A 17585-nucleotide genomic window follows, 5' to 3' on the forward strand; every position below is an offset into this window, starting at 1 on the left:
GGATCTGTGTCTCAGTCTCCTTATCTGTGAAATAGGGACAGTCATAGTTCCCGCTCCCAGAGCAGCCGTAAGGATGGGAAGAGTTCGGATCTGTGAAGCGGGTGGGGCCAGGCACAGGGCAGGAGGTCAGCAGGTGCTAACTGCTGTCGCAGTGGTAGCGATGGCTCTCCCTGGACTTGGCTCCCCTCCTTGGCCCCTGGTGACGCCATGCCCTCTACCTGGCCACAGAAACATCATGAACAACAAAGTGTTCTACCAACACCCGAACCTGATGCGGGCGCTGGGCATGCACGAGACAGTCATGCAGGTCATGGTGAACGTCCTCGGGGGTGGCGAATCCAAGGTAAGGGGACTGGGTGGCCGGGGGACCTCTGGGAGGGCGTCACAGAGGGCAGACACTGACCACCGGCCCACCCTGCCTGCCCCAGGAGATCCGCTTCCCCAAGATGGTGACAAGCTGCTGCCGCTTCCTCTGCTATTTCTGCCGTATCAGCCGGCAGAACCAGCGCTCCATGTTTGACCACCTGAGCTACCTGCTGGAGAACAGCGGCATCGGCCTGGGTAAGAGCCCCAAGCCCAGGGGCTGCCCCCCAGGACCCACTCCTGGCACCCTATCCAGGCCTGCCCTACTCTCCACCGGTTCACTCACTCATTCAGTCATTCAACAAACACTCAGTCTCAACCCCTGTGGGTCTGCCCTTGTAACGAATAATGCTGGGGACACAGTAGTGACCTCCCTGGGCTCACAGTACAGTGGGGAAGACAGACCTATGTCAGACAGCGACAGCCCAGAGTGGTCAGGGCTGGGATGAGCAAATACAGACCAGAGTAGGCACCTGACCCAGGCTGGAAAAGGGGTGCTCAGGGAGGGCTTCCCAGAGGAGGAAGCAGGAGTGACATTCTTACCTGCTCTTGGCCCCGCAGGCATGCAGGGCTCCACGCCCCTGGACGTGGCTGCTGCCTCTGTCATTGACAACAACGAGCTGGCTTTGGCGTTGCAGGAGCAGGACCTGGAAAAGGTGTGGAGGGTGGGGGCTGGTCCCCCAGCGCAAAGGGAGGAGGCCTGGCCCCTACCTGTCTGCTTGGGGCACCTGCTGGTTCTGGGCCTGTTCTGGGGGTAATTGTGGATGGTCCAGGCCAAATCAGAAGGGGAAGAATTCACAGGGAGGGAACAGCACCCAGTTGCTTGGTCACTGTCACTTCGCGGCTGGGTGCAGATCTGTGCTCTGTGCTTCTCGGCGGGTGGCCTGCGCACATTTTGTGGCCCTCTGTGCCTCCACGTCTGCATGCAGAGGTGACGTGCGCGGTCCCTGGAGTTCAGCGATTTAGGTTCATTTGCCCCCACTTCCTTGCCGTGTGGCCTTGGACAAGGGACTTAGAGACTCCACACCTCTGTCACCTCATCTGTACAATGAATATAGTAATAGAAATGACTTCGTAGAGTTGTTCCGAGGGTTAAATGAGTTAATCCAGGAAAGCGTTTATAAAATAGCACGCAGTAACGGCTAGCTGCTATTATAGCATCAGTCATTTAATGAATATTTATTCGCACCCAGCACGGGTTAGCACCTGTGCAGGGCAGTGGCAGTATGACGGCCAAAGATCTTTGTCTTCGTGAAGCTGACATTCTAGTTGAGAGGATGATTTAAAAACAAAGTGAATAAATAAAATATATAGCGTGTTCGCTAGTGGCAAGCGCCAAGGAGGAGAACCGTGAGCAGAGAGAAAGATCGAGAGTCAGGAGGGTGTCTGAGTTTAGGTAAGAGTGGTCAGAGAAAGTCTCATTGAGAAAAATGACAGTTTTGAGTAAAGCTTAGAAGGGAGGAGAGGGGCCAGATGGCATCCCAGGGGAAGGGCATTGCAGGCAGAGGGAACAGCCAGTGCAAAGGCCCTGAGGCAGGAGTGAACCTTGTGAGTTGAAGCAATGGCAGAGAGACCAGTGTGCTTGGAGCAGAGGCAGGGAGGGCGATGGAAGTAGGTGACAGGCAGGTCATGTGGCATCGTGTGGCGAGGACTCTGGCTTTCATCCTGAGTTAGAGGAGTCACAGGGTTCTGAGCAGTGGAGGGATGTTCACAAAGTCCATCTGGCTGCATGCGGGGAGCAGACCAAGGGCGAGAGGAGGACGGGAGCAGGAGCCCAGGGAGGGGCTGTCCAGGTGGGAGACGAGGGTGGGCGGGACCAGGGCTAGTTGCCGAGGGACGCAAGGATGAATGGGACCGGGGAGCTGGCCGAGCTCTGAGCCCTGGGCAGGAAGGGGGTGTGCCTGGTGTCTGGCTGAGCCCTCTCCCGCCCCCAGGTCGTGTCCTATCTGGCAGGCTGTGGCCTCCAAACCTGCCCCATGCTCCTGGCCAAAGGGTACCCCGACATTGGCTGGAACCCCTGTGGCGGCGAGCGCTACCTGGACTTCCTGCGCTTCGCCGTCTTCGTCAACGGTGAGGAGGGGATGGCAGCGGCAGGGTGGGAGGTGTGCAGTCCCTGGCCAAAGCCATCCTCACTGACAGTCCACACCTGAGTCATGGGCCTGGCATCGCCCCTTGAGGTGCTGGCCTGGGGCTGCTTGGGAGGTCCCTGCTCAGGGCTCATGAGACCCCCGTCCCCGCGGGTGGCAGGCGAGAGCGTGGAGGAGAACGCCAACGTGGTGGTGCGGCTGCTCATCCGCAAGCCCGAGTGCTTCGGGCCTGCCCTGCGTGGCGAGGGCGGCTCGGGGCTGCTGGCCGCCATTGAGGAGGCCATCCGCATCTCTGAGGACCCGGCGAGGGATGGCCCGGGCGTCCGCAGGGACCGGCGGCGCGAGCAGTGAGTCTCCTGGTCCCTACTCAGTGGGGCGACCCACCCTCCCTCCCCGTGCCCCTTGTTGCCTCCCCATGACATCCCCCTCCTCCTATAGCTTCGGCGAGGAGCCCCCTGAAGAGAACCGGGTGCACCTGGGACACGCCATCATGTCCTTCTATGCTGCCTTGATCGACCTGCTTGGACGCTGTGCGCCAGAGATGCACGTGAGACCTGGAGGGCCAGGGTGGCTGGCCTCGAACCCTCCTTTCGGCGCACTCATTGGGCTCTCGCTGCGTGGGTGGTCCTGGGCTAGGCCACGCTGGGGAACGACAGTGACCAAGACTGCCCCAGGCCCCAGCCTCAGGGAGCTCCCAGTCCAGTCGGGGAGTGAGACAGTGATAACCCAGAGGGGTCACCTGGGATGGGGGCACAGGCAGAGGGGTTGGGACTGGAAATTCTAGAGTTAGCCCCTTGCGAAGGAGGCCTGCCCTACCCGCCAGCGTGCCAGGCAAGGATGGAACGGAGCAGTCACTAAATGGGGCACAGGTGCCTGATGCTGTGTCCCCATCCTCCAGCTAATCCAAGCTGGCAAAGGCGAGGCCCTGCGCATCCGCGCCATCCTCCGCTCCCTCGTGCCCTTGGAGGACCTCGTGGGCATCATCAGCCTCCCACTGCAGATCCCCACCCTGGGCAAAGGTGCGGACGGGGTAGGACTTGGCACGGGAGCGATGCTGGGGAGGGGGCCCCTGTGTCCTCGGGGCATCCCTGACTGCTGCCATCCTTGCCTGCAGACGGGGCTCTGGTACAGCCAAAGATGTCGGCGTCCTTCGTGCCGGACCACAAGGCGTCCATGGTGCTCTTCCTGGACCGTGTGTATGGCATCGAGAACCAGGACTTCTTGCTGCACGTGCTGGACGTGGGCTTCCTGCCCGACATGAGGGCGGCTGCCTCGCTGGACACGGTGAGCAGCGCCCCCAGCTGGCCGGCCCCTACCCCCACAGGGGAACGTGAGACGGTCATGGGACAGCAGCGGCACTTATGTTTCCCTGGGACATCTGTACATGCCATAATCCCCACCAGCCCCATAAAGACAGAAAACAAAAACCAAGAAAATCCGAGTCCTGGCGGAGGGTGGGTGGGCGTCTACAACACCTCCAGTTCCAGGAAATCATTCTCAGTGACGGTTCGGCACTCTGGACACACTGACCTCTGCACAATGGCAGTGATGACAAGATGACAGGCCACGGAAGTTTAGGGCTGAGACTGAACACTGGCTTAGCCAAATGGAGGTCACTGGTAACCTTGACAAGCAGTTTCAGCAAGGTGGCAGGCAGGAGCCTTCTGCAGAGGGCTTAAGAGAGCCCAGGGGGCGGGGGGGGGGGATCGGAGGCAGTGAGTGTGACAATTGTTTACACAAGAGGCTGGCAGGGGAGGCAGAGGCTGCTGTACAGGTGAAACCTGGTCACATGAAGGCGCTTCCTAGATGGCAGAGATAACCGCTGGCCATTAGCTGGGAAGAGGAACACTGGAGCTTGAATCTGTAACCACCAGTTTATAGCAAGTACTGGAGGCAGAGGGACAAGTTAACTGACACCCCGAGGAAGCTACCAGGCAAAATGTAGGGAGTTCCCTACAGGAAACAGGACAAATGACCCTGTTTCTCTAGCAAATAAATAGCTTAAAAAAAAAAAAAAAGCTTTAAAAAGAGGAGGAAAAGGGATAGTTATAGATGAAAAAATGTGTGGGAATGGTGGCTCATCCCTGTGAGCATTTTGGGATGCCAAGGTGGGAGGATTGCTTAAGGCCAGAAGTTCAAGACCAGCCTGGGCAACATAGTGAGACTTCATCTCTACAAAAAAAAAAAAAAAGAAAGAAAAAGAAAAAAAAGCCCTAATAGACCTGTCAGCCGAGATCACTTTCCTGGGACCCCAATCCAAGCCATTTTAGCTAAATGCAAAATAATCTTTGAGACAATTAGAGACAGCTGATCATAAACATCGAGACTGTGAGATTGTTAATTCTATTAGGTGCGTAATAGCCTGGACTGTTAAATAGAATCACTTGCCTGAATGGAGTTGCATATTTCAGTGTGGGTAAAATGATACATGGCTGGGGCGTGCATGAAAACATTACAGAAACAAAGGTGATGGTCAGAGAGGAAATACACATGTCTGCAGAACAGCTGGATCTGGGTAATGGGGTTCATTAATCTCATTAATCAGATCCCAGACTTGTGTGTGTGTTTGAAATTTTGCATAGTGGAAAGTAATAAGGGGTGGGGCAGAAACTTGGAGAAGCAGTTTTTGGGGGAATGATCAGAAGCTTGTATCTGTTAGCTGAGGGGAGTGCAGCGGGCCTGACGTCCCCATCCTGTGCCCCAGGCCACTTTCAGCACCACGGAGATGGCGCTGGCGCTGAACCGCTACCTGTGCCTGGCGGTTCTGCCGCTCATCACCAAGTGCGCGCCGCTGTTTGCGGGAACCGAGCACCGCGCCATCATGGTGGACTCCATGCTGCACACGGTGTACCGCCTGTCCCGCGGCCGCTCGCTCACCAAGGCGCAGCGCGACGTCATCGAGGACTGCCTGATGGCGCTCTGCAGGTGCGGGGGGACCCCCGGGGTGCAGGCGGCAGCTCGGGGCAGCACGGGCCTCCAGGTGAGATGCCACCGCCCTGTGCCTGTTCCTGCAGGTACATCCGCCCGTCCATGCTGCAACACCTGCTGCGGCGTCTCGTGTTTGACGTGCCCATCCTGAACGAGTTCGCCAAGATGCCGCTCAAAGTGAGGGCAAACCCCTCTTTAACCTCTCATTTCCATGCCCCGCCCATCGGTTTGCTACGGACTGGGGGGCTCCCAGCACTGTCCCCTCCCAATTCACCTGCACCTGTGAGGGCAGCGTCCCCATGGAGACCTCTTTGCATCCTTATCTGCATACTAGATTTCCGAGGACATTCACTTTGCGTCATTGGTGTCTCTAGCATTCCCTAATTAGCATTTAATTTGTCTAACAGTAAGCCAGCCCCCGCCTGATTAGCATATATTTGCACGGGGCACACCATTTCCCCTAATTAGCATGTTTATTCGCATGCCCAGATTACCAGCCTTACACTATTCAAATAAGCGCATTTATTTGAATAAACAGTTCCATAGCTATTCTGAATATTTGCACACTGTCTCTCCTTTTTCATTTGCATGCTAGTTTGCATAAAGGGATACCCCCAACTCAGATTATTTTGCATATTACATCTAAATCAGCCTCTATTTCAAATTAGCAATATTGGATGGTGGGGGCCCACTTCTCAATTACCATATATTTGCATGCAGTGCTGCTTATGTTTCTATTTGGCATGTTAACTTGCATAAGCACAGATCACTCCATCCATATGCCCATTTGCACACTACCCTGCCCATGGGTTAATATTAGCATGCTAATTTGTGTAAAGCAATACCAGACAAACCCAGCTCTAGTTTAATGCCTATCTTGATGCTAAATTAGAATGGTAAATTTGCATAATAAACTGTCCAGAACCACTCCTCAATGAACATACCATTCCTTCCCTTATTAGCATACTATTTGCATAATCCATACCACCTTCATAATTTAAAAGCACTGGCACCCCCAGGCCTCCTTAGGCCTTCATTTGCCTGCCATCTGCTTATGACCTGTCATCTGTGTGTCCCCCCCTTGCTCCAACCCAGCTCCTCACCAACCACTATGAGCGCTGTTGGAAGTACTACTGCCTTCCCACAGGCTGGGCCAACTTTGGGGTCACCTCAGAGGAAGAGCTGCACCTCACTCGTAAACTCTTCTGGGGCATCTTTGACTCTCTGGCTCATAAGGTCTGGACACCAGGGAGTCCCAAAGGGGGCCTGTGTGGAGGGTTCGGGGCCCAAAGTTGGGGATCCAGAATGAAATCCCCAAATATGGGGGGGTCTCAAGAGGGAGGCAGTTCTGCAGGTTTGGATCTATGGGTTGAGGCTTCAGTTTGGGGGTTATGGAAGAAGGGGTGGGGCTCTAGTTAGGAGGCTTGGAGAGGGGCAATATGTGGGTGACTTGAGGGTCCAGGTGGGTCTGAGGTTTGGGTTTCAGGGAGAGGGACCGTAATTCAATTTTGGGGGCTCAGGGAGGAGGGTTGATGACTGGAGCTTGTGAGTTCGAGGTCCTGGGGCTCCAGGGTTTGAAGCCTCAGCAAGGCCTGCAGTGACCTCGTAACCCCACCCACCCTGGCATCCCCAGAAGTACGACCAGGAGCTGTACCGCATGGCCATGCCTTGTCTGTGTGCCATCGCCGGGGCGCTGCCCCCCGACTACGTGGACGCATCATACTCGTCCAAAGCAGAGAAAAAGGCCACGGTGGACGCTGAAGGCAATTTTGATCCCCGGCCTGTGGAGACCCTCAAGTGAGGCCGAGGACAGGCGGGGCTGAGGCTTGGGGGCTGGCAGAGGGAGAGGAAGGTCTCAGGGGTCAGGTGGCCCAGCCCCAGCATGCTCTCACCCGTCCCCCCAACAGTGTGATCATCCCGGAGAAGCTGGACTCCTTCATCAACAAGTTTGCAGAGTACACGCATGAGAAGTGGGCCTTCGACAAGGTTGGCATCGGGCTCCTCCCTTCCCAGAAGCCCTCAAGACCCCAGCTTCCCACCCTCAGCCTCCCCCTCTGAGTCCCCCAGGCTGCCGCCTAGCCCTCACCCTGCCTCTCCACCTCTAGATCCAGAACAACTGGTCCTACGGGGAGAACATAGATGAGGAGCAGAAGACCCACCCCATGCTGAGGCCCTACAAGACCTTTTCAGAGAAGGTGACCCAGCCTTGGGGCCCAACACTCGGGGGTGCTCCTTCCCCTGCCTCCCTGTCGCCCCATTCCGCTAACACCCCACCCTCCCGTCCACCCCAGGACAAAGAGATTTACCGCTGGCCCATCAAGGAGTCCCTGAAGGCCATGATTGCCTGGGAATGGACGATAGAGAAGGCCAGGGAGGGCGAGGAGGAGAAGACCGAGAAGAAAAAAACGCGGAAGATATCACAAAGTGCCCAGGTGGAGGCGGGGCCTGGGCAGAGGGCGGGGTCATGCGGGGTGGGGCGGGGCCAGGAGAGGGTGGAGCCGAGGGGAGGCGAGCCGGGCGAGGGAGAGGGAGAGGGTCAGAGGGGCGAGGCCAGAAGAGGGGTGTAAAGGTCTGAGCATCTAGAAGAGAAGAGGGCATGGGTCTGAAGAACCGCTCAGGGCAGAGGGGAGAAGGAGGCGGTGGTTTAGAGACAGGGCCTTAAGGAAAGGACACCGAGGATGGGTGCAGAGCCAGGGGAGGGAGGAGGAGGTGGAATGGGCAGCGGAGCCTGGAGGAGGGGCTGGCCTGGGCTTCCTGCTAGCCCATCCAGCCCCACCGTCTCCCCCATGTCGCCCCAGACCTACGATGCGCGAGAAGGCTACAACCCCCAGCCCCCCGACCTTAGCGGAGTTACCTTGTCCCGAGAGCTGCAGGTGAGACCCTGATCCTTTTGGGGGGCATAGGGGTATCTTTGGGGGGTGTCCTTTGAATCTAGGCCTTGACTCCTTGCATCCACTCCCAGGCCATGGCAGAACAACTGGCGGAAAATTACCACAACACGTGGGGGCGGAAGAAAAAGCAGGAGCTGGAAGCCAAGGGTAAGCGCCCTATGCCCCCCACGGCCCCTTCTCCGCAGCTCCCTAGTCCTAAGGGCCCACGTTAGAGTCACGGCTTCACCCCGTGACTTAGAACCATTGCCTTCCCCCGCAAACTGTAGAATGGGAATGATAACAGCAAGGTTTCCCTTATTCTTATCTACATCTTTATTACTGTAAGTATGCACAAACCCACAACTGCAGGCACCCCTGCAGTGAGAATGGCCTGGGGCTTCTGATTTCTGGTCTTTGCCTCCCCAGGTGGCGGGACCCACCCCCTGCTGGTCCCCTACGACACGCTCACCGCCAAGGAGAAGGCACGAGATCGAGAGAAGGCCCAGGAGCTGCTGAAATTTCTGCAGATGAACGGCTACGCGGTCACTAGGCACGCAGGCTGCCAGCCCTGCCAGAGCGCGGCAGAAACCCGCCGGCCTTGGCTGGGGGAGGCGGGGCCAGAGAGGGAGGAGGCTAGGAGGGGCGGAGCCTAGGACGGTGGGTGGGCCAGAGAGGGGAAGAAGCTAGGACGGGCCGGGCCTGGGCAGACGCGGGGCCATAGGGAGAGAGGCTCGGAGGGGCGGGGCCTGGGTGGGGGCGGGGCCAGAGGGGAGTTGGCTGAGGGGCGGGGCCTGAGGAGCAGGGGCGGGCTCAGAGTGGAGCATGGACCTGCGGTGAGGCAGAAGCCGGTAGGGGCTGCACTGATGGACCCAGAAGAGCGGGAAACAGGGTGGGCTTGTGCCCGGGCTGACCCCTCTCTCTGCGTCTCCACGTAGAGGCCTTAAGGACATGGAGCTGGACTCATCGTCCATTGAGAAGCGGTTCGCCTTCGGCTTCTTGCAGCAGTTGCTGCGCTGGATGGACATTTCTCAGGAGTTCATCGCCCACTTGGGTACGGAGCATTCCCTCCCTGGTCCTGATGCCCACTTCACCTGCGGAAACCAGTTCATGCATTTCTCCCTCTTCCCCTTATCTGATATTTATTGAGCCTCTATTATGCACCAGACACTTCTAGGTGCGGGGGGATACCTCTAGGTGCGGGGGATACCGCAGTGAAGGTCACAAAGACGCCTGCCCTCCTGCTACTGCATCCCTGTGGTGGATTCAGACAATTAATATAATAAATAACTAAATTGTTTAGTATATTAGAGGATGGTGAGTGTTATAGGAAGAAGAAAACAGTAGAGCCAATTAAGGGGGATTGGGATTGCGGAGCCAGCTGTAATTTTAAATAGGGCAAGAATGTCACATCTGAGGCCAGACATGAAAGAGGCGAGGGAGGAGCGGTGCGGACATCTGGGGGACATCTCTTCCTTCCACAGGTGAAGGAACAGCAAGTGCAAAGGCCCTGAGAGGTCCCTGGTATGAGCATTAAGATGCCCTGTGGCTGAGGCAGAGTGATGGAGGGGGACAGTGAGGGGGAAAGGGGCCAGAGAGGTGACAGGGGCAGATCACACAGGGCTTTGCAGGCTGTGGTGAGGAGTTTGTCTTTTACCTGGAGTGAGATGGAGCCATGGGTGGGATGTGATCCGATTCAGGTATTCACAGGGTCCCTCTGGCTTGACTGGAGTGGGGGCAGGAGCGGAGAAGGGTGAGAACTGGGAAGATTTGGGGTCCATTTGGAAGGTGCAGGCTGTTGGGATGGCCCCCCATGCCTTTTTTTTTTTTTTTGAGACAGTCTCGCTTTGTTGCCCAGGCTAGAGTGAGTGCCGTGGCGTCAGCCTAGCTCACAGCAACCTCCAACTCCTGGGGTCAAGCAATCCTCCTGCCTCAGCCTCCCGAGTAGCTGGGACTACAGGCATGCGCCACCATGCCCAGCTAATTTTTCCTATATGTATTAGTTGGCCAATTAATTTGTTTGTATTTATAGTAGAGATGGGGTCTCACTCTTGTTCAGGCTGGTTTCGAACTCCTGACCTTGGGCAATCCGCCCACCTTGGCCTCCCAGAGTGCTGGGATTACCGGCATGAGCTACGGCACCCGGCCCCAATGCCTTTTATATACCACTAAGAATTACAGCTGGGCCCCTACAATCCCCTCCAATTTTCCCAGGAACCCCCAGAATTCCCCTTGAGAGCCACCCCAGGAGCCCCCAAATTCCCTCCAGGTGAGTGGCAGAGCAGGATGCCCTCTCACATATCTCCCCGCAAAGTTCACACACTGGGCCTCTGAGCTGCGCACCCCCTTGGCAATTTCCTGCCCCTTGGAACCTGTTTCCTCTTCTGTGATATGGGGGTACTGCTCACCATAACAAGCCATGGTTCTGTCACTTGCTGGGTGACCAGGGGTGAGTTTTTCACCTAAGTTTCCTCATCTGAATGGGGGAAGGGGACTGACTATATAGACCTCCAAGTTGGGAGGTGGCTGTGCATGCATGACATTTCTCACAGTGCCAGGGACAGCAAGCATTGAATAACTATTATTATAAGAATAACCAATATTATTATTTTAATAGTATTAATTGTTACTATCACCATTATTATTGTCTGAAATTGACTTCCATTTTAAAACCGACTTTAGTCTGTTTATATTGACTTCTTGTTTCATTTGGTTCATTCAATATTTATCCCAGATTTACTCAGTGCCAAGTATTGAAATTCAGAAAGAAAAGGGCTTGTGATGATTGAGGAGGGGGATGTTCCATGACTTAACACATTCCAGTTTGTTCTCCCCATTGTCAGCTTCAGGAAGGGTTTGATCAAGAAGTTAGGGGGATTGAATGAAAGGTAGGAGAGAAGGTTTATCCAAAAGTCAACAGAGGTGAGTTTATACGAAGAATTTAACTCCCATCATTTCTTAACTGTTCCCCCAGAGTCCCTCCCATCAGAACACGATGGGTTCCCCAGCCTTGAACCCACCATGACCCCTGTTTCCCCTCCCCCACAGAGGCTGTGGTCAGCAGTGGACGAGTGGAAAAGTCCCCACATGAACAGGAGATTAAATTCTTTGCCAAGGTGAGAGGTGGGCTCAGAAGGTGGAGGGGGCTGGGGACTGGTGGGCTTTCCCCACCCCTCACCCAGCCCCCTTCTCTCCTCCCCCCATCTCCAGATCCTGCTCCCTTTGATCAACCAGTACTTCACCAACCACTGCCTCTATTTCCTGTCCACACCGGCCAAAGTGCTGGGCAGTGGTGGCCACGCCTCCAACAAGGAGAAGGAAATGATCACCAGGTGAGCCACCTGTGACCTCTGACCCAGCCCCCGGGACCCCTTGCTCCCAGCCTTGGCCCTTAGGGGCTCTGAGCTGGGTGCTGGGGACTGAGCACTCTACCTGCAGAGGTGTTGAAGGGCTAGGGTGCCCAACCATCCTGGCTTGCCTGGGACCGAGGGGTTGCCCAGGACGTGGGGCTCTTAGGCAAACTGGGACAAGTTGGTCACCCTGTCAGAAAGGCTGACACCCCTGCCCAGCATCCCAGTTCCCGCCTGTGACTCTCCTGCTCGCGCATCTCTCTGCCCTGTCCCCACCCCTCCTGGTTCTGTCTTCTGTCCCTCTCTCCCCGTCACCTCTGTCCCTACCACTCATTGGGGCACCACTGCCCTGACCCCCTTGGCCTCCTCACCCCCTGTCCCCCATCCTCTGCCCCCTTCTCTTTCCTCAGCCTCTTCTGCAAACTTGCTGCTCTTGTCCGCCACCGAGTCTCTCTCTTTGGTAAGTGGCCGCGGTCTCTGAGCCTTTCTCCGAATCTTCTCTCCCTTCCTCTCATTGCCAACCCCACCCTGGTGAGAAGCCCAGGCAGGGTGGGCATTGTCCTCAAGGCCTTTGCTTCCCCTGGTCCGTCTTCCTCTCCCAGGGACGGACGCCCCTGCTGTGGTCAACTGTCTTCACATCCTGGCTCGCTCCCTGGATGCCAGGTAGGGCCACGGACTGCGGCGCCCACTCCCACGCTCATCGGGCCCCCGCCCCTGGCCTCCTAGACTCTCTGAAGTCTCAGATTCTAGAACTGGGGTTCCCCCGCCTCCCTCCTAGGACGGTGATGAAGTCAGGCCCCGAGATCGTGAAGGCTGGCCTCCGCTCCTTCTTCGAGAGCGCCTCGGAGGACATCGAGAAGATGGTGGAGAACCTGCGGCTGGGCAAGGTGTCGCAGGCGCGCACCCAGGTGAAGGGCGTGGGCCAGAACCTCACCTACACCACGGTGGCGCTGCTGCCGGTCCTCACCACCCTCTTCCAGCACATCGCCCAGCACCAGTTCGGCGACGACGTCATCCGTAAGGACCCCTGACCCCGAGGGCAGGAGGAGGGTGGGGGGCCGTCACTTTGGCCAATATCACCCATTCCCGGGTGCCCGAGAGAGTCCTCCGGGTGTCTGAGTGTGTGGATTTCTTGCTGTAAGCAAAGCATGCGGTCAGCAAAGTGGTAGGTGACAGAATGAGTTAATTAGGATGTGAGTTCAGCAGCTCTGTCAAAAGACCCGGACTCACTGTGGCTTCAACAAGATAGAAGTTTCTTTTTTTCTCATGTAACAGTCTACTTTTAAGTGGACTCTAATGCCAAAAGCCCAGCCTTCCCTGAAATACTGCTTTTATCCACATGGTCAAGGTGGGTCATTTCATCCTTTTAGCCCATAGGAGAGGAGAAAAATCAAAGAGGAGGGCACTTCAGTTCTTTCCCAGGACAACCTAGAAGTGGCTCCTATCACTTCTGCTTATAGCATATTGGCCCATTGAGCACGTGGCCACAAGTCACTGCAGATAGGTTGGGAAAGTAGCCTTTATTCTGGGAGTCATGTCTTGAACTAAATATTGGAGGCTGGGTGTGGTGGCTCATGCCTATAATCCTAGCACTCTGGGAGCCCAAGGAAGGAGGATTGCTTGAGGTCAGGAGTTCGAGACCAGCCTGAGCAAGAGTGCTACTAAAATAGCAAAAATTAGCCGGGCCTGGTGGTGCACACCTGTATCCCAGCCACTCAGGAGGCTGAGGCAGGAGGATCACTGGAGCCCAGGATCTTGAGGTTGCTGTGAGCTAGGCTGATGCCATGGCACTCTAGCCCAGGCGACAGAACAAAATTCTATCTCAAAATAATAACAATAATAATTGTAGGTTTATTTCTAGAAAGAAGGAAAGAACAGGGAGAAGGTAACAGCAGATCTTGGGGTCAACTAGTAGTGTCTGCCATGTTCTTCCTCCATATGACACCTGTGGAGTGTGGTGCGGCTGGGATGTTGTCACACAGGTCACATGGTGCAGGAGTGTGTATCCTATGGGGCCCTGTTGATGAGACACAGGAAACATGAAACACCCAGCAGAATGCCATGCTGTGGTGTGGACAGGTCCTCTAGGAGCCTTCTAAGGTGTGGCCTGGACCCCGGTGGAGCCCAACGAGGGGCAGGAGGCCCAGAAGATGGGCCGTGGAAAGGAGGGGTCCCGAGTGGGGCCTGGCGACAGTGGGGTCTCCATGAGGCACAGAGTGGAAGAAGTAGGGAGTTGGGGGGAGATGCCGAGGTGAGTTGGGGACACCCAGGGGCAGGTGTCCAGGCTGGGCTGTTGGGCTGATGGGACTGAGCGATAGTGGAACTTGGAACTGGGTCTGAGCTCACTGTTTATTTGAAATTAGAATCTTTTGATAAAAGTAAGAAAGTGGCACTTGAATAAGGTTCTTCCCCTGTCCAGTCTTTCATTTTGAAAATTTAAAAATATAAGAGAAATCAAAAGAACTGTTAACAATTTTGCCCCCCCCCCTATTTTTTTCACCTTTTACTTTACAGGTGAAAGTATTTACACACTTCTTTGTTGAGCTTTTGAGTGTAAGTTGCAGGCACGGGGGTAGCTATCCCTCAGCTGTCCGCCTGCGTCCCCTAGAATAAGAACCTTCTCTCATGGAACCGCAAAATCATCATCACACCTAACCTATTTAAATTTCCCTTGTTACCCACAAAATGTCTTTGATTTTTTAAAAAACTTCAGAATCCAGTCAGGTTGCTCCCATGGCATTGGGTCTCTGTAGTGTCTTTTATCTAGAACAGCCCAGGGCTTCTTTTTGCCCATGACATTGGCAAAATCAATGAGGCTTTTACCTTGACTGTCTGGGAGCTATTCGGATAACCTGAGATTATAGTAATAGTTGGGAGGGCAGAATTGTTTGCACTTTTCTAGAGAGAGTGCCCGTGGCTTTCATCAGAGAGAGAGAGATCCACCACTCCTGTGCAAGAAAACAACAATTGAGCACCTGCTGTGTGCCCTGTTCTGCTTTCCAGATATTAACTCATTTGATCCTCACAGCCGCCTTGTGAGAAAGCTACCACAATTATCCCCATTTTACAGAGAGGGAAACTGAGGCTAAGAGGGAGTTGGTACTTACTCAAGCCACCAATCTAGTACATGGCAGGCTGGCCCTACCGCTGCTGCCCTTACCCGCTGCACGGGCCTATTTGGAGACAAGCGGGGTGGTGGGAGAGGACTGGTCTGGGGGGCACGGCCCAGACCCCCGCCCTCCCTGTCTCCTCAGTGGACGATGTCCAGGTCTCTTGCTACAGAACGCTGTGCAGTATCTACTCTCTGGGAACCACCAGGAACGCTTACGTGGAAAAGTAAGGAGAAGGGGCCTTAGTTTGCGGCTGGGTGGGGACTGTGGGGCTGGGAGGGAAGGGAGGGGCTGGGGAAGAGGACGCAGGTGGGGCAAGAGCAGGGCAGGTGTTCGGGATCTTCAACAACGGGCCGGTACGCCGCGGCTGCTGCAGTTCCTCGAGACGGCCACGTGAGGGCGCTCGGGGAGGCCAGTCGCGGGGGCGGGGGCGGGGGCGGAGCCGGCTGGGAGCGAGACACCTGCTGGCCGGGCCGCCAGGTTGCCTGTGGCCGGGGAACCCGTTTGGGGGACTCACAGAAACGCGGGCAGCACACAGCAGCCACGGAGCGCTGGGGGGCGGCGCCCATATGACCTCCCCGGAGCCGGGGTTACTGACAGAGCCAGTAACTGCAAGGGAAGCCGCGTGCACTGGCGCAGAAGTTTTCAGGGCGCACCTGTGGACGGCAGCTCTGCCCCGAAGGGTCCTGGGGAGGGGGAGGCGCTGCTATGGGGACCCAGGACCCCGACGAGGGGGAGCTAAGCGCAGTCCCCTCTTGCAGGCTGCGGCCGGCCCTCGGGGAGTGCCTGGCCCGCCTGGCCGCGGCCATGCCCGTGGCGTTCCTGGAGCCGCAGCTGAACGAGTACAACGCCTGCTCCGTCTACACCACCAAGTCTCCCCGCGAGCGGGCCAGTAAGCTGTGGGCGCGGGGCGGCGGCGGGGTGGGGCGGAGGGCCGTGTTCTGCGGGGGGGGGGGCCTTTTCGGGGCAGTGGGGCCAGGTCTGGGGTGGGAGGGGCTGAGGATCCCCCAGGCTGGGGGCGCCGCACGTTCGGGAGCCCCAGAGTTTGCGGGGTCCCTGGTGTGCAGTATGGGGACAGTTAAAGACTTATATGAGGAGCATTAGGAGGTCAGGGATGAAAGTCGGAACTTTGGGGTTTATTTTAATGATGTGACATTTAAGAACATCAAGCTTGGGGACAGAGGGGCTTTCTAGCACCCTTGCATTTGGGGAGAGGGGCATTTGAGTGAGGGAGGATTGAGGGAAAGCATGGATCCATCCATTCGTTCGACAAATAATCGCTGAGCACCTATTGTGTGTGAGTCCTAGGACCTACTGTGTGCGATGCACTGTCCTAGGCACATGATGTTCAGCAGCAAACAGACAAAAGTCCCTGGAGCTCTCAGTCCAGAGGTTAGAATGCCATGTGGATCTCAGGGATATATAAGCTCCAGGGCAGGAAACTTGTGTTTTTGGTCAGCTGTGCTCCCAACGCTCGGGACAGCACCTGGCCGAGAGTCAGCGAGTGACGAATTGTGTGTTTCAAGGGACCGACTCGGGGTGTGGAATTCAGAGAGATGAGACTGGGGGCAGAGTATGCTGCATGGCAGGGGTGGGGCATGGGGTGGGGATTGCGAGATGTTAGGAGCAATGGTTCCTAGGAGTAAGACTGGAAATTGAGAGAGATTTTAGGGCACAGACAGGTGTGGGGATGTGCAGCGTTTGGGGACTACTGAGTTTCAGCGTGAGGGCTGGGAGAGGTAGTTGGCTGGGAGGGTGAGATCTCAGGAATAGGGTCTGGGAGAAATAGGTTAGGCGGGTGGCAATTCAGTGGTGTGTCACGTGTTGTCAGGGAGGTCAGGGCTCTGCAGTCTGGGGGTGATGGGTTGGCATGTCCTGACCTCTCCCTGCACCCCAGTCCTGGGGCTCCCCAACAGCGTGGAAGAGATGTGTCCTGACATCCCAGTGCTGGAGCGGCTCATGGCAGACATTGGGGGGCTGGCCGAGTCGGGGGCCCGCTACACAGAGATGCCACATGTCATCGAGATCACACTGCCCATGCTGTGCAGCTACCTGCCCCGCTGGTGGGAGCGCGGGCCCGAGGCACCCCCTCCCACCGCTGGCGCCCCGCCACCCTGCACGGCTGTCACCTCCGACCACCTCAACTCCCTATTGGGGAACATCCTGCGGATCATCGTCAACAACCTGGGCATTGACGAGGCCTCCTGGATGAAGCGGCTCGCTGGTGGGTCTGGGGGTGGGCCGGTGGCCTGGGGTCCCTTGGCCAGATGGTCTGAGAGGGAGATCGGGGGCTCCATGGTCTCCTGGGAGTTGGGAGGAGTCAGGGTTTAGGTGTTCTCAGGGTCAAAAGGCCAGGCTCGGAATCTCAGGTTCAGAGGGTCTGGGGTGGGTGAGTGGGTCCCAGGGTCCTCCAGGCTGAATTCTGAATTTCTGGAGCCTCGGAGAGAGTTAGATCAGGGGTCAGGAGCTGAGTCAGAAGCCTGAGTTCCTCATATGAAGGATCAGAGGTCAGGTCAGGTGTCAGGGTTCCTGATACGGACAGTCAGGGTTCTAGGTCAGAAGTCAAGAAATGGGTCCCTAAAGTGTTGCGATTCCTGGTTCGGGAGTTCTATGTCAGCAGTCAGGTTTTGGATTAAGGTCAAGTTAGAGATGGGGGCTGGAATCGGAGGCTGCGATAAGAAGCTGGGGGTCATAGTCAGAAATCAGAGTGCGGTAAGAGCCTGGGTACGGGCCGGGTCAGAGGCTGAAGGTTGGGGTCAGTGGTCATGCTGGGTAAGGGGAAGATATCAGCTAAAGATTCAGTTCTGGCCGGGCGCGGTGGCTCACGCCTGTAATCCTAGCTCTCTGGGAGGCCGAGGCGGGCGGATTGCTCGAGGTCAG

The 17585-nt window shown here is 56.4% G+C and overlaps 1 protein-coding gene across 1 annotated transcript in view; it reads left to right on the forward strand.

The window, feature by feature from the left end:
• The window catches only part of RYR1 (ryanodine receptor 1), a 109341-nt gene that overhangs the window by 42421 nt on the left and 49335 nt on the right, over positions 1-17585 (forward strand). Inside the window, exons 40-66 of the mRNA XM_075993059.1 lie at positions 229-343; positions 429-561; positions 925-1019; positions 2298-2433; positions 2611-2797; positions 2889-2997; positions 3349-3469; positions 3565-3734; positions 5155-5375; positions 5465-5555; positions 6474-6614; positions 7012-7175; positions 7286-7364; positions 7484-7573; positions 7670-7810; positions 8177-8251; positions 8341-8416; positions 8675-8794; positions 9180-9299; positions 11294-11361; positions 11456-11577; positions 12006-12055; positions 12198-12258; positions 12374-12612; positions 14850-14931; positions 15467-15597; positions 16603-16929. Coding sequence (XP_075849174.1) covers positions 229-343; positions 429-561; positions 925-1019; positions 2298-2433; positions 2611-2797; positions 2889-2997; positions 3349-3469; positions 3565-3734; positions 5155-5375; positions 5465-5555; positions 6474-6614; positions 7012-7175; positions 7286-7364; positions 7484-7573; positions 7670-7810; positions 8177-8251; positions 8341-8416; positions 8675-8794; positions 9180-9299; positions 11294-11361; positions 11456-11577; positions 12006-12055; positions 12198-12258; positions 12374-12612; positions 14850-14931; positions 15467-15597; positions 16603-16929 — 3464 coding nt within the window. The remainder of the gene's footprint in view (positions 1-228; positions 344-428; positions 562-924; positions 1020-2297; positions 2434-2610; positions 2798-2888; positions 2998-3348; positions 3470-3564; positions 3735-5154; positions 5376-5464; positions 5556-6473; positions 6615-7011; positions 7176-7285; positions 7365-7483; positions 7574-7669; positions 7811-8176; positions 8252-8340; positions 8417-8674; positions 8795-9179; positions 9300-11293; positions 11362-11455; positions 11578-12005; positions 12056-12197; positions 12259-12373; positions 12613-14849; positions 14932-15466; positions 15598-16602; positions 16930-17585) is intronic.

Source organism: Microcebus murinus, chromosome 16, assembly GCF_040939455.1.
Source record: "Microcebus murinus isolate Inina chromosome 16, M.murinus_Inina_mat1.0, whole genome shotgun sequence".
NCBI classification, from domain to species: Eukaryota; Metazoa; Chordata; class Mammalia; order Primates; family Cheirogaleidae; genus Microcebus; species Microcebus murinus.